This window comes from Coenobita brevimanus, chromosome 55, assembly GCF_032717465.1.
Source record: "Coenobita brevimanus isolate Jiangsu-jjx chromosome 55, ASM3271746v2, whole genome shotgun sequence".
Taxonomy (NCBI): domain Eukaryota; kingdom Metazoa; phylum Arthropoda; class Malacostraca; order Decapoda; family Coenobitidae; genus Coenobita; species Coenobita brevimanus.
The window spans coordinates 3,125,703-3,153,681 of record NC_137008.1 but is presented as its reverse complement, the minus strand read 5'-3'; the positions used below and the strand labels follow the sequence as shown (position 1 = coordinate 3,153,681).

General features: G+C 42.8%; 1 protein-coding gene across 2 annotated transcripts in view; it reads right to left on the bottom strand.

The window, feature by feature from the left end:
- Positions 1–26,193, bottom strand: part of LOC145401208 (charged multivesicular body protein 1a-like) — a 308,785-nt gene extending 282,592 nt beyond the window's left edge. For both annotated transcript variants that reach the window (XR_013897574.1, XM_080273513.1), the window contains exons 1-4: positions 26,104–26,193; positions 22,073–22,146; positions 15,878–16,020; positions 9,116–9,272 (exon numbers count right to left, since the gene is read on the bottom strand). Coding sequence is in view for 1 of the 2 variants with exons in the window: in XM_080273513.1 (XP_080129639.1) it covers positions 9,116–9,272; positions 15,878–16,020; positions 22,073–22,146; positions 26,104–26,143 (414 nt within the window). In the remaining variant the exon portion in view is untranslated. The remainder of the gene's footprint in view (positions 1–9,115; positions 9,273–15,877; positions 16,021–22,072; positions 22,147–26,103) is intronic.
- Between the last annotated feature and the right edge of the window lie 1,786 nt (positions 26,194–27,979).

The following is a 27,979-nucleotide window of genomic DNA, read 5'->3' as shown; positions in this document are numbered from 1 at the left end:
AGCAACAAAAGAATAAAAATAAACTTAAATGAAAACGCCAGCTCGGCATAAAAATGACTGGGGAGAGAGAGAGAGTGCACAAGCACCCGACACTAAAGCTGGCTGGGAAGAGACTGACTCTGATCAAGGCTCGCGCACGGCCAAGCGCGAACGCATGAATCAAATTAATTAATAAGAACTTATATTCGTGCCCCTCTCTCTCTCTATACAATGAATTGGTACTTCTAATGCAAGCAAAACATCATTAAATATACTGGTAGCTCACATAAGACAATCAAAATAATCAAATGCATACTCAGCATGGTATAAAATAAAATTGCCCTCAGTGGCGGGAACGAAAGAAACAAAAGAATTTGTAGCACTCGCTAATATAAACTCCGCGAATGACACGGATACATACTGCATAATCCCCTAGCCCAGCTGTAACGGCTGCACCCGTGGGAACGGAAAGGCGGACAGCGTAACACGCCCTTCCCCAAAGGAAAATTTTGAGCCCTGGATCAAAATTTTCGAATCAAGACCCTGACCCCTCCCTGGATAAACAATCAGCAATTACGTTATCAGTCCCTTTAATATGCCTAACTTCTAAATTGTACTCTTGCAAAAGCAAACTCCAGCGGGTCAAACGCTGGTTCTTAAATTTAAACTTGTTCAAAAACTGCAGGGGATGATGGTCTGAATAAATCTTGATCACAGGGCCAAAAGGGGGCAGGTAGACAGCAAAGTGTTGTAGGGCCAGGATAATCGCTAATAACTCCTGCTCTATGACAGAGTAGTTCTTCTGAGCTCTATTAAACTTTTTTGAGAAGTATGATATGGGATGTTCAACCTGGCCCTCATCTGGCTGCATCAACACTGCTCCTACCCCTACTCGGCTAGCATCAACTGCCAGCACAAAAGGTTTGTCAAAATCTGGTGCACGCAATATAGGGTGGTGGCACAGCAGAGACTTAACAGTGGTAAAAGCTTGCTCACACTCGGCTGTCCACTGCCACTTCTTATCCTTGCGCAATAAGTCAGTAAGAGGGGCAAGCACTGTGGAGTAATTCCCAATAAATCTTCGGTAATAGCCGATCATGCCCAAAAATCGCTGGAGGGCACGGCGACACTGGGGTGCTGCAAAGTTGGAAATGGCATCCACCTTAGCCCGAGGTGGAGCCACTTGCCCATGTCCCACAACAAATCCAAGGTACTGGACCTTAGCACGTACGAACTCGCACTTGTCCAAGTTGACTACTAAGCCAGCTTCCTCCAACCGCTTAATGAGCATTTCCACATGATCAAGGTGCTCCTCCCACTTGGTGTCATACACAATGACATCATCGATGTAAACGACACAATTGGGTATGCCATCCACCACTTTATCCATAAGCCTCTGGAAAGTGGCTGGAGCATTCTTCAATCCATAAGGCATCACCTGGCACTGATATACTGCACCACTGACAACAAAGCTAGCCACTTGTTTAGCCCGTTCCGTCAGCGGGACCTGCCAGTATCCTTTTACTAAGTCAAGTTTGGTGATATAAGTGGCATTTCCCACCTTGTCCACGGAGTCATCGACCCGAGGTAAGGGATAAGCATCGGTCTTAGACAGTGAGTTAACTTTCCGGAAGTCCACACACAACCTAACCTTCCCATCTGGCTTCGGCTGCAAGGTAACTGGTGAACTCCACTCACTGAAACTCCTCTTGATCAATCCATGGTCCAACATATACTTGATCTCATTATCGAGAGCTTTCTGTCTGATAGGGTTGATGCGGTAAGGAGCTAATTTTACAGGCTTACTATCCCCAACGTCAATGTCATGAGTAGCCCAAGTTGTCAATCCCGGTGAATCTCCAAAAACTTTCGGATGTTTCCATAATCTGTTGCACAGCTCTTCTCGCTTTACTGGCTCAAGGTGTCGCAATTTCTCCACCAGAGCTGCATAACCATTGCCCTCCCATAGGTCAGCTGGTAACATCTCACCACGACTAAACACTTCCTCCTGCTCCTCCAACTCACTACCAATCGTCAAAACTACAGGAGCGCTCTTATCCCTGGTTCCCTCAACATCCACTCCAAAGTCACCTTCCAGGGACTGTGGCTGTAACCCTGGTCCACTACTCACATCACCGGCACCAACATCTCCCTTCACAGCACGTCCCTTTGATGCCACGTCCTCTCTTTCCCGTCCTTCACATCCCAGGTGAGAGACATCAGCAGTCATCCCACAATGAGAATCAACTGGGCGATAGTATGGCTTCAACATATTAATGTGGCACAACTGAGTACTCTTCCGCCTGTCTGGGGTAACAATTAGATAGTCAAGTTCCCCAACTTTCTTCTTCACAATATAAGGACCACTGAATCTAGCTGCCAGAGGTTTTCCTTGCATGGGCAGCAGTGCCAAAACTTCATCTCCTTGCTTAAACTCACGACTTCTGACCTTCTTATCATAATGAGCCTTCATTTTCGCTTGAGCCCCGATTAGATGGTCACGGGCAAGCTCTAAAGCGCAATGCAGTCTCTTCCGAGTGCGGCAGACATAGTCAAGCATGGATTCCTGGTTGTCAGATTTGTTGTTACTCCAGGCCTCTCGCACCACATCCAAGGGACCACGAACTCTGTGCCCAAACACTAACTCATTGGGTGAAAACCCTAACGACTCAGTTGGTACCTCTCTCACTGCAAACATAACAAAGGGTACCGCTAGGTCCCAATCCTTTCTACTATCATAGCAGAAGGTGCGCAGCATGGTCTTTAAGGTCTGATGATGCCTCTCCAGGGCACCTTGTGACTGCGGATGGTAGGCACTGGACAAAATGTGTTTGATGCCCAACTCTGTCATTGTCTGCTTAAACAAATTAGATGTAAAATTCACTCCACGGTCTGACTGCAACTCCTTGGGCAGGCCAAAATGAGTAAAGAACAGGATAAGTTGCTTGACTACTGACTTCGCCTGCATGCTTCTGATTGGTATAGCCTCTGGGTATCGCGTTGTAACATCCATTATGGTTAACAAATACTTGTTTCCAGCAGAAGTAGGAGGTAAAGGGCCCACAATATCAATGATTACCCGGGTAAACGGAGGTTCAACTGCAGGAATGGGAGTCAAAGGGGCCACAGGAAGAACCTGATTAGGCTTGCCCACTATCTGACACGTGTGACAGCTCTTGATGTACGCAGCAACTTGTCCCGGCATACTTGGCCACCAAAAGTTATATCTTAAGCGCTGCACTGTCTTTCTGTTTCCCAAGTGACCTGCTAAAGGTCCCTCATGTGCTAACTGTATTAACGGCACCCTATACTGCACAGGCACCACCACCTGCACTAACTCACCCACTCCTCCATCCACCGTGGCGCCAGTGGGCGTCCATCGGCGATGTAAAACATTGTCTTTAATCAGGAACTCCTCCTTACCACACTCCATACTTCTTTCTTCCCCTACTCGAGCAAACAAGGGCTTTAATGTTACATCCTCCTGTTGCTTCACCCTCAATTCTGCTGGCCCAACACCCGCCAGCTCTACTGAGGACTGAGATAAGGGACTGGTCGGGACACTGGATTGCGAAGGGCGATCAATCTCAGCGTCACCTCTAGTACACTCGACAGGGGGAGGAATGTCAGACTCCACACTGACATCATCATCACCTCTACCCTCAACAGTGACACTCTGTTCCTCAGGCGCGTTTGACGGTGGTCCTGCATCCCTGCAGTCGACCCCAGCGTCCTGAAATTCTCCTAATTCAGTCGATGGGCTGGGTTCAGTCTCCACACAGACACACTCAGCACCACCTCTAGTGTCCTGAGTGGGAAGTGGGGCGGCACCCATGCACGCATTCCCACTCTCCTCACCCACCACAGCAACACTCTGCTCACTAGGTTCCTCCATTGGTGGCCCTGCCTCATCGCAGTCGACCCCAAGAACCTGTGACTTCACCAGTTCTTCCTCCCGGGCTGCAACCTGTGCCATAGATCGTGTAATTGCACAGACCGGGAACATGTCTTCCACTTCTGCATCAACTTCAATACCAATTTCTGGGGCGTCAAAACACTTCTCTGCCACAACAACTGGTGGGGGAAGAGATGGAAATACTTTCTCCCCAGCCAGGTCGTTCCCCAGCAGAAAATCAATCCCCTCTACTGGCATTACATCAGCAACAGCTACTTGAGCTGCAGCCTGAACAATGGGGCAATCGAGTTCCACATGAACATAATCATAGTATTCATCTGAGTTCATGCCTCTACACAGCACATACTTCCCTGAGTTTACAGGCCCTCCAGTCACGTTTCTGCACACAGACTGTTGTGCACAGGTATCACGAGCCACAGTAACTGGATAACTGATCCCATGAATTTTCACTGTGCCGTGACATATAAAAGGTTTACACCAGTCTAGGGACGATTTCTGAGGCAGTTCATCCGGAGGTGGCGTAGCATGTTGGGTAACCTTTTCAGCCTGAGCTGGCAGCGAGCACAGCCGGCTGCACTCCAGCTTTCCACAGACTTCTCCCTCACCGTTACCACTCTCCCAACTCCTCTCGTTCACCTGACTCGAACCTACAATTAGTGCCACTGGTTTGGCATTTTGGGAGGCCTGCCACTTAGGACAGTTAGGCTTGATGTGCCCACTCTGTTTGCAAAAGTAACAAACTAGCTTCGAACTGGATACAGGGCTCTTTCTCCCTGAATTCTTTTTCTCCTCTGTACTTCCCTTGGACTGATTCACGGGAGATTTATCCCAGGCAGGGCCACTCACAGTCCTCTCCCTGGAATACTGAAAATTAGCATACTTGACCCCCATACTCCGCAAGGCAAACACCCGGTCATCAGCCCACGTCGCTGCTTCCTTCACGGTCTTAAATCTCTTCTCCCTAATTTTAACACCAATTTCTTTGTCAGCCATGTTGGTAAAATGTTCCATCAAAAGCAGTTCACGCACCTCGTTATACGAAGTGGCGCTCTCACTCAGCAACCACTCGTCTAACCTCTCCTCCAGATACCTAGCGTAGGCCATATAGGTGTCAGCAGGCCTTTTCCGAGCACCACGGAACAACAACCGATAAGCCTCTGGTCTAAGTTCATATGCCTTCAGGATGGCTGTTTTAAATTCATCATAATCATCTACATCCTCAGGGCTCAACCTATTATACACTTCCAAGGCTTTTCCCTTCAGCACATTAGATACCAACCCCACCCAGCGCTGCCTTGGCCACTCAAACTCCCTAGCCTTCTTCTCAAACCTGACAAACCATTCTGTCACCTTCAACTCATCAAATGCTGGCACTAATTTTAGACTCCTTGAGAACCAACTCTCCCTATCCTCTGCACGGCCTGAGGTTTGGGTATCTGAAGTTGGTCTATTAGCAGTCACCTCCAAGCGAGTCTTCTCCAGCTCAAATCGCATTTTTTCACGCTGCATCTCCATCTCCCTCTCTTCTTTCTCTCTGGCACGCTGCATTTCCATCTCCCTCTCTTCTTTTGCACGCTGCATCTCCCTCTCTTCTTTTTCACGCTGCATTTCCCTCTCTTCTTTTGCACGCTGCATTTCCATCTCCATCTTTTTCAACTCCAACTGCAACTGAGCCTCCGGTGACAAGGCTCCAGGGTATATGGGAGTGGAATGAACAACTCCAGGGAAAGCACCAGACATCCCTGGGGGAACTGCTCTAAACTGGCTCGGCGGCATCATAGATGGTAATAGTGGGGTAGCGAAACGAGGCAACTCAGCACCACAGTCAAACTCAGGGCTCACACGGGGAGTACCTTTGCTATGTGCCTCTCGTTGTTCCATATCCACAGGTGACTCAGCACGTACGCGATCTGGTGTAGACACGCGTGACTCCATGGCGACAAATCAATGGCAGTACTAAATAATGAAATACTAATGCTGACTGAGAAACTACACACACATCAACTTCACCTCAAAGCACAGAGAACGCCAAGGTAACGATATCCTAGCAAGAAGAAGGCACTGTTAGGATATCCTGATGCGAGGTCGCCACTGTTACGGTCGCGCCAGCCCGGGGCTATTACAAAAAAGACAACAAGTCAGCCTTAGATGATCGGCCTCCACTGCGTTGCAAAAATAACGCAGACCCCGGCACTGACACTCCGCAAACTAGAGAAAAACTGCGCAACGGTAAAACTAAAACGCAACACTCTGTACTTTGATAATAAACGGAACAGCCTACCTATAGATCTAGCCTACTATCGTCACTACCGGAAGTAATACCGCCCGAGACAGTAGACAGGAACACCTCCCACTTACTTCCGGTGGTGACGACTTTCTACTTAACCCGTGTCCAAGGGGGAACGCAGTTAATAGCTCACGATGGTTCTCACTAGCCTTGAGCAAAGAGATGGGATTAACTGTGTAGGGGTTAGGGGTGTGTGTGTGTATGTACGTGTGTTGGGGAACGTTAACAAAGGCAGCGAGAAGACCACGGTGAGCCAAACTGGCCCTCCAAAGACAACACGGTTACAAAAACAAAATAAAATAACTACTTCCCTCAGTCAGCAACAAAAGAATAAAAATAAACTTAAATGAAAACGCCAGCTCGGCATAAAAATGACTGGGGAGAGAGAGAGAGTGCACAAGCACCCGACACTAAAGCTGGCTGGGAAGAGACTGACTCTGATCAAGGCTCGCGCACGGCCAAGCGCGAACGCATGAATCAAATTAATTAATAAGAACTTATATTCGTGCCCCTCTCTCTCTCTATACAATGAATTGGTACTTCTAATGCAAGCAAAACATCATTAAATATACTGGTAGCTCACATAAGACAATCAAAATAATCAAATGCATACTCAGCATGGTATAAAATAAAATTGCCCTCAGTGGCGGGAACGAAAGAAACAAAAGAATTTGTAGCACTCGCTAATATAAACTCCGCGAATGACACGGATACATACTGCATAATCCCCTAGCCCAGCTGTAACGGCTGCACCCGTGGGAACGGAAAGGCGGACAGCGTAACAATATATATATATATATATATATATTTTTTGCACACCACGAGGTGGGATAAAAAAGGTAACTGGGCAATCCATGGGTCAAGCTGAATAAAATCCCCCACGACCAAATAAAAGGTCTTTGCACTAAAGGATTTAGACAATAGTAAGAAAAAATGCCTGCTAAAGTTTTATTATTTACCTATGAAGCTGATCTGCCAGCTTCACCCAATGAACAGCGAAAACCGAATGGAAAAGCTTGCAATAATTTAAAACCCGACCCAGACTTACAGAGTGGACTGTTTGTAATACTACAAGTAAATGACAGGAGCTACAAGTAGATCTAAACACATCTCTTTCTGTGTTTGTGTCTGACTTTGGGTATAAGCTTGACAGTCCACTCCCTGTGGCCAGTCCTACATACCACACACCTCCACATATCACCCTATCAGCACTAATACCCATCATCCATCATGAATAAATGCAAAGGCTATCCTCTTCAGGACTGGTGTGATGGTATTAGCATGGATATTATTATTACATATCACTGGTTCCTGTGCTTGATCAGTAAAGTTTCTTAACAAATATTATATCATCTGGCTATTCTCTGTCCCAGCCTGGGAAGGGAGCGTCCTTCCAGATACAGTAACATGACTCCTCTAGCCATCTGACCTTCACCTCCCTACTATGTACACACAGCAAAAAAACTATCGTTACAGGGGGGTCCGATGTGTTTCATACTGAACAACCTGGCTGTCTTGCTAGGGTTGGTAAGCCTGACAGAGGGTGAGTTGCCAAATAGGACGAGGTAGAAATATGCATGGGAGAAGCAATGAATATAGCTTATAATAAATATGCAACAAACACACGCAGGGATACCAATGGAGGAGGCTGTTATCAAAAACCTTCATTCGTGTGTCATTTTATATCGCGCAGAAGGTGTAACAATAGTTTTTTGTTGTGTGTACAATGCTGACAGAGTAAACAGACAAATTAAAGTCTGATCTGCAAATAATTAAAAGATTATTTCTCAATCAGAGGCCAAGGTTAAAGCATGCTGTGCAAGCTCACCGGTACATACATGCACCACAAAAACTGTACAGCACAGTTCAGAATTTGACACTATAGCCACATCTAATCTTTATTTCCAGATAATGCACTATAATTCCCTTAAAAACCAGTTATGCCATTATAATCTAGTGAAGAAGCATCAGATTGTGTTGTATTGCATTATGAATAATCCCAGTGACTCCAGCAATGAGTTACCATCTCCAGAAGATATTATTCAACTTAAGACAGACTCTTCAAACTGAAAGGGTTAGTTTTAGCCTTAATAAGTTAATATCCACCTGCAACATGAAAAGCCTTTCCTGTACTGCATAAAGCTGTCTGGGAGGAACAATAATACACCAATAATGATGTCGTCTGAATTCAAAAGGTTAAATTGTGAGAAGAGTGAAAGCATAAATTGTGAGAAGAGTGAAAGCATCATGGCAAAACAGATGCCATTTTCAGCTACGATATTGCTCAGTGATATTCCCTCACTTTCCAATGATCTTTCAGTAACTGACATGTTAGTAAAATTTAAGTTCATGACAAATAAGCATAACATATACAGCAGAATCTCTCTTACTTGATCTTTCAAGACTTTGGAACCTTACCTAATATATATTACATGCATTCTTTCACAGCAATTCACCTTCCCAACAAATACTCGTACATGTATGCACACACACACACACACACACACACACACACACACACACACACACACACACACACACACAAACACACACACAAACACACACACACACACACACACACACACACACACACACACACACACACACACACACACACACAGCCTCCTTGCACTTGTGTTTATCATCTTCTTTGCTTTACACTCAAATGAGGGTACTGTATATAAATTTTTATTTTTGAGGCATCTGTCAGCAAGCTGACAGATCTCATGTCAAATACTGCCTCTAAGTAAAGGGATATTCGCTGACAGATCTCAAGTCAAATACTGCCTCTTAGTAAAGGGATATTCTCACTGCATTCTTAGAATACAGCAGTTACTTGCAAAATGCATTTCTTTCCTAAGCTTTACATCATGATTAAGTATTCACACTACTGACAAAAACCAAATGCAGCAATTAAAACTCTGAGAACTCACCGAAGTTCTGACATCCAGATCCTCAAACTGGGACTCAAACTTGTCCATAACAGCAGAAACCTTCTGGAGATCCATGGAATTGAGGGCCTGGTCCAATGCCTTTACCACAGATCCCATATTCTTTGTGATTCCCTTCATGGCCATGGCAGACTGGATTCTGTGGGAGAGAATATATATGTATACCATACTTATATATATACATATATATATATATATATATATACATATATATATATATATATATATATATATATATATATATATATATACATATACTGTATATATATATATATATATATATATATATATATATATATATATATATATATACATACAGAAACAGGGAAGTAATCATGGAAGTGAAAAAGTTACTACATGACAGTATTGTGATACCAACTCTAACGTATGGAAGTGAAGCTTGGACGTTGTTGGAAGGACACAAGTCAAGAGTGACAGCAGTGGAAATGAGTTATTTAAGAGGAGCCTGTGGAGTCACATGGAGAGAGAGGCTGACGAACGAGGATATAAAGGAGCGTTGTGGTGTGGATGTGGATGTGATCGGAAGCGCTATGAGGAACATACTGAGGTGGTTTGGCCAAGTGGAGAAGATGGAGGGTGAAAGACTGACGAAGAGAGTGTATGTGAGTGAGGTAGAGGGGGGAAGAGGGAGGGGGAGGCCGAGGATGAGATGGAGGGATGGGGTGGAGAGGTATATGAGAGAGGGGAGTGTGAGTTGGGGGCAGGGCAGTGAAATGGCGGGGGACAGGGCGACTTGGAGGCGATTTGTTTGTGGCCACCCCAAATGGGATTGAGGCATCTGGCAATAGATAGATAGATGGATATATATATATATATATATTTACAGTACAGTATATACAGTACAGTAATCACTCTAATATCCGGACGCCCAATAACCGAACATCCCCACTAACCAAACCTTATCATCCTGGGATCAAACATTCCCAAAATGGTCCGAAAATCCAAAAAAATTGGAAAAAAAATCGATTTTTTGCCGTCCGTAATTTGAACTTGCCGCGCGCGCCGCGTGAGAGCATTGTTTTGGTTCGTCATTCCTCCGACGTCCGATAGAGCGCCGCTGCATCCTCCCCACTTCCCGCCTGTCTCTCACCGCGACAAGACCTACGCTCTTCGCCATGGCTGCCCACGTGCTCGCTTTTGTGGTGGTGCCGTACTTGCTGCAAGGCCTCCTGCTGCTCTCTGCCCTACTCTTAGTGTGTGTGATGATGGCCCCGCCTCCTGAGAAAAGGAAGAGAGTGGTGTTGACTCTGGAGAAGAAACGGGAGATATTGGAGAAGGTTGATGCGGGTTGGTCTTCCTCTCGCATTCTCCGCGAGTTCAACCTGGCCCGGTCGACTTTGTTCGATATCAAGCGTTCCCGAGACAAGCTCATGCAGTACACGGCTGACTTCTCGTCGAGAAGCAAACGCAACGTGGAGAGGAAGGTTATGTTTACCCCCAAGTATGCAGAGATCGACCGCTCCACGTTGATTTGGTATCGACAGCAACGTGCAGCTGGTGTGATGGTACGTGGAACGGAGCTGAAGGCTGCTGCTGAGAAGTTTGCAAGGCTTCACGACACCCTAGACTTCAAGGCATCCGAGGGTTGGCTCTTCGCGTTCAAGTTGCGACATGGCCTTACTAACCGTAAAGCACATGGCGAAGCATTGGACGCTAACGAGGATGGAGTGGACGAGTTTCGGCACAAGGTGAAAGGCTTGATCGACAGGGAGGGCCTCATTCTCGGTCAAGTCTATAACGCTGACGAAACTGGCCTATTCTATCGCTCGGTGCCAACGAACACTCTCGCCGATGAGACGGAGAAGCGTGTACCTGGCCGCAAGCTTTCTAAGGAACGGATATCTGCTTTGTGTTGTGCCAATGCTAACGGCATGCACCGGCTTAAGCCCGTTATTGTTGGCCGTGCAAAGCAGCCTCGGTGCCTTCGTGGGGTGATGGATGTCCTTCCTGTCGTATGGTACCATTCTTTGAAAGCATGGTTCACAGCTGTGATTTTCAAAGACTGGTTTCACCATCACTTCGTCAAGGAGGTCATACATTACCAGACGAAGACACTGGGAATTCCTCGCGACCAGGTAAAGGCTCTCCTTCTCCTCGACAATGCACCTGCCCACCCGTGCGACAAGGACTTGGTTGCTGAGAATGGCCGTATTAGGTGCATGTTTCTGCCACCTAATACGACTGCTCTCATTCAACCAATGGACCAAGGAGTGATCGTGGCAACAAAGCGCCTGTACCGTCGGAAGTTCCTGGACGAGGTGATGGTGGTTCTCGAGGACGAGGACGAGCGCAGGGAAGGACGTGACACTCGAGGCAAGCGGACTTTGGAAAACCTTCACCGCTACAACATCAAGTCTGCGCTGTACAACTGGGCTAGTGCATGGAAGGAAGTCCCTGTGAAAACTCTTGAAAATGGTTGGTCTCGTCTGCTTCTCGGAACAGATGTGGAGTACGATTTCCTAGGGTTTGACGTGGATGACTTCCATGCACAGCTACGTACGCACGGCGACGATGTTGATGTGGACGATGTTCGTGAGTGGTTGGATGACGACGAGGGCGATCCTGGGTATCAGACGTTGTCTGATATCGAGATCGCGTCTTCGGTTGCTGGTGTCAGTCCCGAACTTGAAGATTCCGACGACGAAGGCGATGATGATGCAGACTCCGCCCAGCAGGACACTACTCCAGCCATCCCCAAGCTGAGTGCACTCCGGGAACATCTAGAGTTCGTCCTAGACTACCTGGAACACCCGGACTGCGACAGGGAGATGGGGCCCTTGGGACTCGTGGAGGAAGTGCGTGCTTTCCGGCAGCGCATCATCAATCGCCAGAATCGTCGGTCCTTGCGTCAGTCAACGATTGACAGTTTTTTCAGGCCCGTGACCCCCGCTGTGCCAAGCCCTGGTTCCACTCCGTTGCCTCCCCAAGACAGGCCCTCATGCTCCGAGCCACAGCCCAGCACATCAGCTACAGTGGAGTCACCGCTCGACGTGAGTTTGCGGCTGTCTTCAGAGTCTTCTGTAGTCGGTACGCCATCACCACTACCCACCGATGCACCCCTTGGACGCCTGCCAGTGATACTCTCGGGCTCTGACAGTGAATAAACAGCAAGAACTTCTCCACTAGACCACACGGGAATTTTGAGTGTTGTGCAGTGAAAAAAACGGTGTGTTGTGTTAAGGTTTTCAAGTTGGGAGAAAAGACTAAGTAGAAAAGAAATTTAACGTAACTAACCTTCTTTGTTTTGGCTTTGGAAACTTAAAAAACTTGGGAAAAGTTAATGTGCAACACTTAAATTTAATGGAACATTATTTGGACTAAAGTGAACACTGTGAAAAGAACGGACTTCTGTGTGTTATTGACTAAGTTCAGTGCAAGACTTCAGGAAGAGTGTAGTGCAAGTGCTTCAGGAAATCGTTCTTACTGTCAGAGTCCGAGAGGAGGCGGTTATTCATCGAGGTGGCCAGGGACTTGCTGTAAGTAGCCAAAATGTTTCATGTTGTACTATTTCCCATACTATATTTACCAGAATGTTTCATATTGTATTTTTTCCCATACTATACTTACCAGAAAGTGTCATACTGTACTTCTTTCCATACTAAACTTACCTCATGCATGTGCAGTAGGAATGTGTTTTTCAGAGTTCGGTTAGGTTCGGTTAGGTTAGGTTCGGTTAGAGTCCATAAGTACCAGAATATTTATTAATGTATGAACATACTTCTAAACCCACATTTTATGTTTCTATTGCATTTATTTCAGTCATTTATGTGCCTTATTGGTGTGATTTGGGTGTTAAATAGGTGCTATGCATGTCCGGAGGGAGTTGTATAGGTGTTTCTCTGTGTTAGGGTCCGTAAGTACAAGTCCATAAGCTGGGGCCCAATATCCGGACAAAACCAATATCCGAACCTACCGATGGCTCTATTGATCCGGATATTGGAGGGGTTACTGTATATCCCCACAGTACGCGAGTTCCGAGTACGCGATCCCCCTTGTACGCGAGGACCTATTTTTTTTTTTTTTTTTTTAATTTAGTGTATTTTTTATTAGTAAGCGAACTGAACTCCTTGTAAGCAAGACAGGCAGCGAAGAATGGCCCAAATCCAGGGTTACTCCGAATACGCGACATTGTCCCCCCAAGAAGCGATGACGAGTAATGGTGAGCAGCCATATTCTTGTTGGTTTAGTTAAGCCATATCCTTGTTGATTTACCTAGTAAAGCCATAATCTTGTTGGTTTACTTTATCTTAGGTAACATGTCTTAGATAGTTTCCCTGTATAGTACAATACTTAGGTCTGAAAGGCATCTCAAGGGTTGCCCATGAAGTAGGGTGCCGCCATATGTAATTTTTCCCACAAGTTTATGTATTCGCAGTACGCGAATTCCTAGTTCACAATGTCCTCTGCCGCCCATATAGGTGCGTACTGGGGGGATGTACTGTGTGTATATATATATATATATATATATATATATAGACAAAGAGTACTGCAGAAACCTGTGGATGCATTTCATTAGATTACAATCACAGGAATATGGAGAGGTTTAAATGAAGTACTTACTGTAATGAGGATTCTTTAGTTGAGGATTGACATGATTCTAGATCGAAGAAAGCTGTAAAGCTCTAAAGTTACCGGTAACTCCAGTTGGAAGTCATCTTTTTTATTTGACCACTGATACCATCAGACAATTATAATTAATTCATGAGAAACCTCACAGTGAAAGGTTAACAATCTTCAATGACTTCTCAATTCTGAGAATGCTGTTCATATTCTTGTGGTTATCAGCATACAATTTTATTAAACTTACGAGACCTTTTACAATGGATTCTACTTTACCACTTTCTGAAATACTGTCTAAATGCTAAGAACTTAATATTCTGGGCCTGTAGATAGTAGACAGCACCTAAACCTATAATTGTTTGCCTGATACTTAACCAAAAACCATGATGCACTTCATGTGATGAATATGGTAGCAGAGTACTGGAACATACACTATATGAGTAAAGACCTCTAAATCAAATAGCAAAAATTTCCACAGTCACTCTGGGTAAGGGATAAATCCACTTAACAAAATGTACCCCATGTTTCTGTATGAACACACTTTGTGCAACTGTACACCTAACGCCCACTATGTTCTGCCAGTGTTTTGTTATTGTTGAGCAACCCACTTCTTTCTGGTCAAGCAGGTCAATCAACTAGGCTGAGATGTGGGCATCATCCAGCTCTAGAAAAGGTTGGATGACTCCAACATTGATGCCTGTCCAGGATGCAACACAGCACCTCATACTATTAAGCATGTTATGAAAGACTGCATTGCACACAATCGCCAGTGCCAACAACACAACATACACTCCTTGAGAACTCTGTGAGAAACCCCGGTCGCAGCCATAGCCTTCCTTAGGGACTCAGGGTTGTTCGGCCAGACTGCCTAGTGAAAAACTACTACTACTACTACCACAAGCAAGCAACTGTCCCTGCAGGGGCCATCCCATGTAGGGAATCGATGTTCCCTAACCACAGCAACGTGTGGGGAATAGTGGAGAGGTACCACTCTACTGCACCATGGTCGGACCGGCACGACACTTCTGGGCAGGAAACTCAAGCACAATGACTTAGTCAAAGTCTGCGCAGAGACTACTACACAATAATATACATACTGTATCTCTTATACTACAAAAATCTAATCCCTTGGATAGGCTGGACTCACTGGCCAAGGATGACAGCTGGTCTACCAGAAGGATAACTCAGTTTTTAAACCCAAGGTCATAGGTATGGTATGGGTAAGGTGACCAGACTTACTGGAGCGAAAAGCAGGACGCGTGCGTGTGTGTGTATATAGATAGATAGTTAGAAAGATAGGCAGATATAGACAGATAGATAGATAGACAGATATTGACTAATGTGACAGCAACCGCTGCTGCACTACACCTCAAACTGAGGTTGCTAATCAAACACTAACGTCTCCTATGAACTCCGAACATACCATATGGTACACTGAATGGGTCGACCAAAGTTACCAGCTGGTGAGCATTACAGATTTTATATTAATAATTTGGTATTTCATTTGGTTAGGAGTATGCATAATTTTTCTTATTCATCCTATTTTCATAAAAGAAGGTCATATTATATCTAATGCAATAGTAAGTTTCTACAAGCGGGACAATTAAGATAATCTGCTCAAAAAGCGGGACATTCTAGTCACAATTAAAAAAGCGGGACGGACGTCCAAAAAGCGGGACTCTGGTCACCTTAGGTATGGGTGCACAACAGTACAAATATAGGTCAGTAAAAACAAAAAACTACAGTAATTATTGGTAGCACAACAGCAGTTGTATGACACCAAATATCACTGATAGCTGGGGGGGGGGGAAAGCACCTGAATGCATGACCATGCCTTTCATCCTTCTTGCTGCCAGATAATATTTTTCAGCTAATGAAAGACCCTTGATGGAAAAGATTAGTGATAACTTCAAAGAACCCATCCAGTTTTTAAAATATCTCCCAAACAGAATAAAGTGTGTGGAGACTGGATAGCAAGAATTAAAGAAAGTATACACCATTGGACTAAAGAGGTTAACTAACCATGCATTATAAAGACAGGACACCATTTAAGGTATCACTGTTATAAAATAAATCTTATGATATGCAGAGCACAAGCACACTGCTTTACCATTTGACTAATGCTTTCCTAATTAGCTATTACTACTAATGTTATTTTCCTACCTTGACTGCACAGCATCAACCTTAGATGCCATCCGTAAGTAGGAGAGAGACTCATTCTTCTTTCTGATTGCATTTTCTGCGTATATGCGGGCACCCTCAACATTCCCTTGCTGAAGGGCTTTTTTTATCTTGTTTTCTTGAATCTGGAAGGTATTAAGGATTTAACACAGTAAGTAATTACTGTAACTGCAACACTTATGACTGATAGCTATATACATACAGGACAACCTACTTGGAATATTATCAATCTTATATGGTACAGGAGCATTGCTGCAGTGATCTTTCATTACAACCGCACTGTCCATTGAAAACTTTGCATCAGCTAAACTTAAGTGCAGCTTAGGCAGTAACAGCTACATTATCCAGCATAAGAACTTGAATAATTGAACAAACGGGGATGGTTTAACTCTCTGTAGGGTAAATGAGCACTGAGATACCAGAATATTACTCTGGCTAATGCAGGCTGACTTTATTAAGTACTGTGTATGTTCCCTATAAAAATTAACCTTTGGGCTGTGACAAACCTCACATGAGGTTGGTTAGGCAGGCTGCAACATACTGTACCTAATGTGAGTGAGATTTTTAACACTGTACTTTTACCACTATGATTCTGAAAGGAGCAGCATCAGGAAAAATCTTTCTACACTAGGCAAACTGTCACCTCTCATCCCTATCTTTGAGGCTGAGCCCAGAGACAAAGGAATTGCAGTTACCATGTGCAAATTTCATGCTCTTCCATTCCGACTTAATGTGATGTTAGTGCCTTGCTTACAAACCTGTGTACAAAAAGTCTGTTTTTGATACTGAAATTAAGTGTATGGTTGACAGTGGCTAAGGGAAGAGAAGGAGGGAGTGAAACAAAGTACTGTACGGTACAGTATTCGAAAGACTACATCACACACATTTTATGGTGTTTTAAGCTATCAAACTCAAAGTCACAATGCACAGTACTCCGTTGCGTTCAGCCAGCTTCGGCTTCCTGCCAACTAGGGAATTTAAAAACACAATATCTCCACAGTTATGGTGCGCTGAGCAAAAAAACATTTGATGGGTGGATGTCTCATACCATTTCCAAGGTGCTAATGTACCGTAAAATGCCATAACTTCGGATGGCGTCCAAACTTCGAACATTTCGCAAAAAAATGTAATAATTCAAGTTTATTGGAAGAAAGTGCGATATTTGCAAAAAATAATGATGTGGGTAGGTAGGGTAATCCTCTAAGACTATTATGTATTAATCCTATTAAACTAGCTTGAATATGTGTGGGTGAAAAAAATTTGTGAATCCACTGGAAAAAATAAATGAATTTTCTTACCCTGCAAAACTTTGTTCACACAGAACAAACAGTTTCAATTGTAAAAAAGTGAACAGTACGATTATATGTAGAAAAGTGCTGTAAGTACTGGGAAGTAAACTGTTTCAAAATATATGCATGGATAATCTTGCTATGCCTGCTTTAATGAATACTTTATTTTGCAGAAAAAATTCCTAACTTCGGACAGACAAATTATTTGAGCCAAATAAAGTCCAAACTTCGGACAGACAATAATATTAATGGTAAAGTGATGCTAATTATATAAACAGAAAAACATGGCTAAAACAGCGAAATCTCCTATAAAGAGGAAAAGAGCCTACACAAGTAAAGTGTCCAAAAGTGCCCTGGAAAAGGCTAAAGATGACATAAATAACAAGAACATGAGTGTGCACAAAGCAGCTGAAAAATATAAATTAAAAAAGAGCACATTACATGATTACCTGATACAAAAACATTGCAAACAAGTGGGACGTAATACTTCATTGAGCCATGATGAAGAGTTACTGGTGTGTCAGAGAATCCTCACATTGGCAGAATGGGGATTCCCACTCGACAATTTGGACTTGAGGATGTTAGTGAAAGCATATTTAGACAAACGAGGGGTTGTTGTGTCACGATTCAGTAACAATGTACCTGGTGTTAAATGGGCCCATTCCTTCTTCAAGCGCCACAAACAAACCCTTAGTAGACGATTGTCCCAGAATATAAAGACTGACAGAGCCAGAGTGACAAGAGCCATGCTAGCCGAGTTCTACAGTAACCTGAAAAAATCACTAGAAGGTGTGCCTCCAGAGAACATAATAAATTTTGATGAGACCAATCTTACTGATGATCCAGGTAAAAAGAAAGTCATAGTGAGGCAGGGCACTAAATATCCAGAGAGAATCATGAACTCAACAAAATCCTCAATATCTATTATGTTCTCTGGAACTGCATCTGGTGTGTTACTCCCTCAATATGTGGTGTATAAAGCTATCCATCTTTACGATACCTGGACTGAAGGGGGCCCTCCTGGAACACTATACAATAGGTCCCCCAGTGGATGGTTCGACTCGTGTTCATTCGATGACTGGTTCCACAAAATTATCCTCCCCTATGCTAAACGCAAGACAGGTAGAGTTGTCATTATAGGAGACAACTTGGCAAGCCATGTATCACCCAGTGTTATTGAGTCATGTGAGAAACATAATATCTCCTTTCTTCTCTTACCACCTAACTCCACGCACGTGACACAACTTCTCGATGTTGCTGTGTTCCGGCCTCTAAAAGTGCACTGGCGTAAGATCCTCGAGAACTTCAAGAAAACTACTGTTGGTAGGCTGAGTGCTTCATTACCTAGAGACTGCTTCCCAGCACTACTGACCGAACTGGTGGATAAAGTTAAAGGGACCATTGCTGACAACCTACGTAGTGGGTTTAGGAAGTGCGGCATTTATCCTCTTGATCCACAGAAATCCATCTCAAGACTTCCAGAAGATTCAATCCAAGATACAGCTGATACTGGTACACCAGGACCATCTACCAGTACTGCCTTAGACGGCTCAGTGTTGGAATTGTTGAAGGACATGAGGCATGGAACCAGTCAGTCAAGCTCAAGTCCAGCTATAGCGAAACCAAGGCGAAAGAAAAGGTTGAATGTGTCACCGGGCATGAGTATTACTACAAGGGCACACACCAGATGCAGTTCCAGAGTGTGAAGTTGATGATCCACAACCCCAGCCACTGCAGCCACAAGAGGATAAAGCAGAGATAGCAGCACAGCCTTCCACTTCCACATCTGCACCCAACCATGAAGCACAAGCATCTCCCCTGACAGTCACCTCTACCCAGATTATTGGGGATAAAGTTGTTCCCTCAGATTGGGTAGTTGTGAGGGTTCCCTTTGATACCAAAGACAGATATAGGCATTATATTGCTATCATTGTTAAGGTAAAACCAGAAATACATGTCAGGTTTCTCAAACACGTTCAGGGTACACCTCACACATTTGTATACCCAATGGTTGATGACAGCAGTGACATAGACAAAGAGGATATACTGAAGGTGTTACCAGAACCAACACTTGACCGAAAGCAAAGGATGATTTTTGATGTAGATGTGAACCTTTGGCCTAAGTAATGATAATAATTTTGATATAGATCTGTAAGATACCATAGTCAGTACTACCAGTACCAAAGTTATTGCCAATAAGGTGCCTTAACCAGTAATGAGGTTTATTTTAAAGAAAAAAGTGATACTATATATTTAGTTACAGTATTTTATACTGGTAGTTAAGGAATAGTTTTTTGTACTGATGTACTACAGTTTATATGTTCCATGGTGCCTTCATATCATGTGCCAGTGTGTGCGTGTGTCTGTTGATTTGTGTGTGTGTGTGTGTGTGTGTGTGTGTGTGTGTGTGTGTGTGTGTGTGTGTGTGTGTGTGTGTGTGTGTGTGTGTGTCTTTAGAACCTGTAAGAAATGTTCAACATCATATTATGTTATTTCGGTATGCATTTGTTGAGTCAATGAGGTCGATACTTGATAATTAAGTGAAGTTTTGTTTAGGAAAATGAGGACAGTTCCTCTTACAGTTTTGGGTATATGCAGTGCATTTTTAATTTATTTTTTCATCTCAAAAAGTTCGTGAATAGTTCTTAGTTCTATTTACGGCCAGAATACCTCACTACAATGTGATATGATGCAATTTAATGTGATATGAAATTACGAGCTCCTAAAAGAAGATATTTTGGGATACTTCTCTATATATATGTATAACTCTGGTCACGAGTGCCCAATATTTTTTTTTACATTTTTTAAAAACTTCTCAAGTGTCCGAAGTTTGGCCAGTGTGTCCAGAGATAGATCCCATTAACCATTCTCATGTTTAAAGGGAAAATACATGGATGTCCGAAGTTTGGAAGAGCTGTCCGAAGTTAGAAAATTTGTTCCTAACTTCGGACACTTGAAAATGAAAAAAAAAAAGCACAAGTTTAGCTTGGCTAATTTTTTTAAATATATGGATTTAGTAGGTACTCTCCCTGGCTACCACATGACACCAACAGGAATAAAATTGCACCATTCTACAAGGAGTTATTCATTAAAACACATAAAAAATGTCCGAAGTTATGGCGTTTTACGGTATATATGAAGGTGTTTCTTGAGGGGTCACTAAATCTGTAGAACTGCTACACCATCACGAATTTTGTGGTCACACCATGCCACAACCCACTGGTTAATGGACTCAATTATGACTATGAATCTAACAGTAAAGGACAGGATTATGCACACAACTTCAAATGAAGTACGGTAATATACTGTAGTAGTTAACATAATACACTCAAACCATACAGAGAGGTAATGTCTGAGATATAATGTAGAATATCATGGTACCTGTCACAGAAAAAGACACTACATTAAAATGTACAAAACACCACTTTTACAGGTTGATTCACTATTCCATGGCCCAGGAATATTTTAAAAAGGTCTGTCATTAATGAATTAAGTCAAATGAAATTTGGTACTTATTTTCATTACAAATTATCCACAACTTACACTATGTTTTGAAAGTGATCTCATTTAGTATTTGAACATGATTAAATCTGGTGTTCTAAACAGTTGAAATTTTGGTGCAAGTTATCCTCCAGGATGGTTGCATTCTCCCCCATGACGTTTCAGCTAATCAAATGTGTAAAGCATATTTTCAAACCCTTTTCCCTCAAGATTTCCTATCAGTTAAGAAGAAAAAAAAATCTTGGGTTGATTCTGGAAAAAAAAATGCAGTCAGTTATCAACTATGGCATCATCACTCGACTGGTTAATCAACAGATGCCCCCTCACTGTCATCCTGGTGAGAGGGCAGTATGTCATTTCCAGCATATATCCTTCTAAGTTCAAATGTCAGGGAACTTCTCAAATGGATAATTCCCCTGGGCTAGACCTAGATAGATTATATAGCCCTGCTAGGATTACGGGAGAGCGCTACCCCACCCAGCAAAGGTAGCTACCCGGGTTGGCATGAACTTTTGACCTTGCGACCTCAAGTCACACGCTTTACCACTGAGCCACCCAGCTCTCCCGTAAGCTTCTCAAATGCACTAAAAGATAGACTTAGTGAAGTTCATAAGAATGGAGTTTCATTTAAATGCATTCATTAATAACTCCTGCGAGTATATTGGTGTTACTCTGGGGCTCAGGGTAATGAATCATCCTGTACACAGCTGATGAAAATACTGTACCGAATTTAAATAAGAATTCCACTTAAATTATACTTACACCTTCCAGTCTTTTAAAAATTGCTCCTAAGCCAAGTTGTTGTTGCTTAGCCATGGTCTGTCTGGGTGAACAGACCTGTCAACCACAAGCAAGCAACTACTTTTGTGGGGATGTTCTAAAAGTTCAGTACAATACATACACCCTGTAGGCATTCAGTGCCTCCTTTTGGTAGACTGCACGTCACCAGGGTTGGACGCGGGCCCTTCCCACATCAAGGTGTGGGGAAAAATGGGAAGCTTTGGCTCCTGAGTGAACACCACATGGTGCACAGTGTGTTCCCCTTCAGCTGATTAAAGTCATGTGGTGGCAGCAAGAACAAAAAAAAGTACCATTATGAGTAAGTTGCCCCTTCAGCTGATTACTCAGGTGGTGTTCCACTGAAGAGGTTAAAACATCAGCATGTCATTCCAACATGGAACTGTGATGGAGCTAACAAAATCTCTGAAGTCATGCAGCTTACACTAGTCACATAATAGCTATAGAGCTGTCTACTTTAGCTAAGTTAATGAAAAGAATACAGTAGCTACAATAGGACTGATATTACTGTATACATGTCCCACAGCTGTTTAACATTTTAAAAAAGATTGGTAAGTAATTTCCAACTCTCATAAGAAAGAAACATTACCTTCTGATCTTTCTCAGCTTTCTTGGACAGTCTTTCCATTTGTTTTTCACAGAACTTCAACTGGAACAAGCAGTCTGCAATATGACACACCATTATATTCATTAGTACTGCACTGTAAATACAGTCATCCCTCAACATCGGTGGGGGTTAGGTAACAGAGACACCCACGAATGTTAAAAATCCGCGGATATATGCTGCCCCTTCTTAAAAGCACCTCTGAACCCCCCATTTCCTTAAATAACAAAAGAAAAACCCTATGTATATGTTTACAACCACTTTATTTAATGCAAAAACACTAAACAACTACATTATTTAATACAAGAACAAAAAAAGTTAAAAATAATGAACAGTATACTCCTGCATGGCCTCTTCTGAAAACTGTGCTCATCCCAGCTCCCTCCAAAAGGAAGAGTGTTACAGTATATTTCATTCACTGGATAATCCCATTACTGTACTAAAACAGCCACGAACTGTGAATGGGATAATGTTACAGTGTCAGCAGAGTTCAACGTTTTTTTTTTTTTTTTTTTTTTCGGTAGCCATCCACGGATATTCAAAACCGTGTATGTTAAAACCGCGAATGTTAAGGGATGACTGTCTTGTACCCACTGAAACTTAAAGTTCCATCAAACTTTAAAAAATGAGAGGCTATCTCCTTACATTTCCAACTACCAATGTCTCCTATCTATACATGTGGACTAAAGCAGGTAGAGATGACTTAGTTGGTCCGTCATTTTTTAGGCAACTGAGCTGTACCTGTAGGACTCTTGACTTCCACTCGGCTTCATCTCAGTCTGCCTTAGACCATGCTAGTTGCAGTGCAGTTTTGCTGCTCCTGGATTCTATCCTCATACTATGTACCCTGCTGTCTGTCCCTGTGCTTAATTTTTCAAAGAATTAAGACAACTGGAAAAGACAGGTCAAGAGTAGAGAAAGCTAATATTACAGGTACAGCATTAATGGGCAAAAATGCAGGAAGAAATAAAAGTCAATCAAGAATTACCATTACGAAAGTCCTTGGTGCCAGCAGGGTCTTCTCTCCAGAAGCCATAGCTACTAAACAAACTGATGTCTGAAAAAAATGGGGAGGTGGGTACGAGCACCAGCCTCATAGCTGACAATCTCTCAAGTGTGAAACAACCAACTTTAGCTTCTGCTGGGCTTAAGAAAGGTTTTCCTGAAGTGCTAGTAGATAAGTGACAATTCACATCCAGCTTTAGCTTAAGAAAAAATTTCAAATCCCCAAACCTGCCACAAAACTTCTCACAAAGGTTTAAAAGCACAGGAGGCTTAAATGTGTCAAGGATATATGACACGGTGTAGGAGGGAGTTTGTTGAGAGCAACAAAATCCTTTTATGAGGGTAGTACTGCATGTGTCAAGGTGGGGAAGAAGCTCAGTGATCCTTTTAGCATTAATGCTGGTGTAACAGTAGATCAACTCTAGTCTGTGTGATTAAGCAGACCCATCAACTGCCCCAGCAGTGAACCAATGTTCTCTTCATGGTGAGGTGCAGGGAAGAATGGAGGTTTGTTTCCTGGATGGATGCCACATTTGCATCTCTGTACCTAGTCAACAGTGGCACCATAGCAGGCAGATCTCTCTGTACCAGTAGCTACCTGGTTGTGGTTACTATCCAGTAACGTAAATAGCTTTCTGGGTTAGAGGTTGCTCATTCCTTGAAAGCAGTGATAAGAAACAGGGAAGTGAGCATGGAAGTGGAAAAGTTACTACAGGACAGTACTGTGATACCAACTAAAATGCACAGACGTGAAACTTGGACCTTGTTGGAGGGAAAGAAGCCAACAGCTACAGCTGTGGAAATGAGTTATTTGAGAGGAGCATGTGGAGTCACATGGAGAGACAGACTAACCAATAAGGAAGTGAAGGACCGTTGGGGTGTGGCTGTGGATGTGATAGGAAGCGTTAGGAAAAACACATTGAAGAGATAATAAGCACGAAAAATTGCAAGGTCCAGATGGGAGGTGAGATACTTTAAGATGTTAATAGTTATGTCTGGGGGCTGTGCTGTATTGTGTACACCGGAAGATGGCAAAATAAGGGCGAGGTTAAGGAGAGATCACTTCAAGGCAGACATGTAACTGGAAAGTTCAATCGTATTTCGGAGAGTATGAGTGTCAGCATGGATGGAGGTTAAGAGGGTCCTGTGTAAGTGACATACTGCCAACACTCTCATATGAGAGTGAACCATGGCAGTGGGTGACAGTGTTGTCTAGGTTGAAAGCTACTGGAGACTGTAAGAAATACAGTAGACCCTCACTTTAATGAATCTCGATGGACCAGATATTAGACTTACAGGACAATGTGAAGACCACCAAACTCCTGTTGGCTGTAATGAACAATGTCCATTACATGGGATACAATACCTGTGTTTCCTACCCTTTTTACTCCAACCTGGCCTGAACTGCCCTCTCCCCATCTTGATTGCTGAGTTGTAATAACAGACTAAAGTAATACTGTACTGTACAAGTTATGTAAAAGAGCTGACAAGGATGCGAAACATGCTGCAAAAGGGCAAAATTATGGGCCAAGTTAGTGTAAAATAGGTATAGTTTTCATTTTTAGCACTATAAAATGCTACTGTACTCATTTATTTTCAAACATGTGCCTGAAATCCCAATTCAGGGGAGGGGAAACATTGGATAGAATGAACTATCATCTGTATCGAATCAGGCTTCTCCCAGTTACAGTAGCCTGTTTTAGTCAGGGTTTGTTTTTACTGCAGAGTATGGTAAACTATCAATTATCCAGCATAATTCAGCCAAGCCCCTTGTTGAATGACGTGAAGTGCCAGATATTGCACAGAACCCCCCATTGGCTCAATATTCGGCGCCAAGCCGGATATTGCCATACTATCCATCTGGACCCTCCATCTTAAATGCTTTCCCATGAGTAAATGATGAAATTAAGCATAAAATACAATAAAGTAATGATACAATACAGTAAGAGTAATACAGTGCCAGTTTTGGCTACTGTTTATGAACCGGCTGATACACCTCGATGCCTGATATTGTATGGAACTGCCAATTTTGTCTCGTACCGGTGCTAGATATTGCTTTAATGGAGCTAAGCCAGCAGCGCCAGATACTGTGATGATGGATGATTGAGAGTTTATATATATACTGTATATAGAGAGAGAGAATATAAGAAAATGAGGCCATACTCAATTAAATTACTGTATTAGCCTTAAATAATCCTAAGTGACTCTACAGAAGATGATAACAATAAAACAAAATTAATAAACTTTTACAAACAAATTATGACCCAAATTTAATGACAAAACTGTAGGTACGGCCTAATATCTAAAAGAACAGGCCTAAGTGAAAAGTACAGAGACTCATATGATGAACACCTCAAGTCAACAGGAAAACTACACAGTCCTCCAACTAATAGGACTGTGCAGTTTTTGACATCTCCTGACATTATGATTCGGTTTAGCATACCGGTAGAATAGACTTTTTGAACAGGAGAGATCACACAGTCCTATTAAAATCCTTCAAATCCTGAGGTGGCTCATAAGTAAAATAAAATAAACTATGAACTGCAAATAACTAAATAAATAAAAAAGAGAGTGTCACCTGGATTCATGGGGCGAATATTTTGTTTACCAAACATGTCATACATGATGCAACTATGGAAACTACCCAGTGTTATTCAAAATCATAGAAGGACATTACTGCCGTATTATATTGGGAAAGCAACTAAACATAAATACAATTATGTAATTCATCCTCAAATTCCCATGTCAGAAACCAGGGTAAATTTTACTGAATAAAGTGAGTAATGGCATCTAGCTTCAGGAATTATTAACCTGGTATATAATCATCCTAACCAATAATCAGCATTATGAAACTGAGTATAATTTAAAGTACAAAATCCTATCACTAAAACACGATTCCAAGAATGTGTACCGCTGGCTACCGACTATCAGAATCGAGTATTTACTGCTGTCTCTAACCTCAAATCAGCTCAATTTCAATAGCACCTGCACATAAAAATACTCGCACTTACCCTGCATTTTTCTGTCAGAATTTCCACCGAAGAAAGACATGCTGTCGTGTCTAAAAAACTGTGACTCAAGATCAGCGGAGTTACGTTAACAAGGACGAAAACATACACACTATAAGCGCTAGAAACCAAAACACATGTTGTCGTGAAAAGCTACTTGATCGCCTATTATGGAGGAAGATAATGGTTTGAAATCTGTTTAACGAAACATTTCTATAATATTTTCACTGCTATCAATCACGTTATAAAATCTCTATTTACTTCAAGGTTTTCACAGTAAACAAAATAATAATTATAAGAATACCTCTAAAGTTTGCCCATTACCAAATAGAAATTACAGACTAAGACGGCAATTGAGTATAAGATCAATTCCACAAGGGAGTGACAACCTGTTACGTAGAAATGGTGCAATATTTCAAGCGCTACCTAAAATTTATGTTGAAGTTACTTCCCTAGAAAGTCACTTCCGGTCTTTCCTGCTTTGAATCAATGCTAAATAGATAACAAGACATTTCTGAGATGTTTTCATGTGGAAGTATTAAAAAAATAATAATGCATGGAAAGGGACATTTTACAACAATAAATATTTCAATTCTAATAAATGGCAAACTGGTTATAATTAAAGGGGAGAGCAGAAGGAATGTTCTATAGAGGGACTTCATCACGACACAGTGTGCTCTTCACTTTTTCTCTTCAGATGAGCTGCAGACACTCCAGTCCGCCAGTTGCTTTTACTCCCAGCCGAAACATTGAAACCAACAGACACACACACACACACACACACACACACACTTGTAACTAAAATTAACGAAATAATCAAGTCCCACAATATCTCCTCCACTCACAAACAGATCTAACACTCAAACACCACAAGCAAGACAGATCATGCGATATGACAGGGAAGGGGTGGCCTCATTACCCTCAAGCCAGTACACCCAGACATTCCAATTATCAACACAACAAACAATGTGTACCAGTGACATTACCCCCTGAAAGTTAATAGTCAATAATAAAAATACATAAAGCAACACGAAACATAGGTTAATTACAACCAACATATCTCCACCCAAATGATGCCCCTCACACTAAGGAACATCCCTAATAGTTTTAAGAGGGTAAAGTGGGGGTGAAATAAGACTGGAGTTGACTGAAGAGTAAAACAGAAGATGAGAAAAGCGAGGGTCTGAAAGCTTCGGGGGCGGCCCTTAATGTGGTTGGCAGGAGGTTCTTGCCTCCCCGTTGCTTCTCGTTGTCTGGTGCTGCAAGTGGTGGGCGTAGGATACGTGGGTGGTTCCATTTGTGCGTTTTCTTGATGTTTTTGCTTCCTGATATTCTTAAAAGAGCAACTGTTGTAAATGGCAAGCCACTGTTCAATCTGATTCTTCTACGACTAGATCTTCTTTGGTTTTGCTGTAACCTGCACTCCGTCGAAGTACTGTAGCATGTTCTTAGACGAGGAGTCCCCTGATCTTCAACAGATGGGTATGAGTCCTCTACCTTGACTTTCTCGTCGTCTTTTTCATCGTCTACTTCAGTCAAGTCTTGCTGATCGTCATGAGCATTTTTTCTGTTCTCGGACTGTTTCTTCCTCTGTCCCCACATTCTTGGTCGAGCTTCTGTTAAGTAGGACGTCGAGTTGCAGCCATTTCTTCTTCGGTGTTTGCCTTGATTCTTCAGATTTCTTCTTCTTCCTCCTCACCCTCTCGCTCTTCCCAGTCTTTTTGATCGCAGCTGGAGAGGTGACCGAGTCGGGAATGGTGATGGTAAGCAGGCCATTAGCTGCATAGATCTCCGGCAGTATGTTGGTCATAACCCGATCGTCACCCCTCGCGAATGCTCCACACACATTTGGACCTAAGTGGTAGTGCCAGCAACTCGA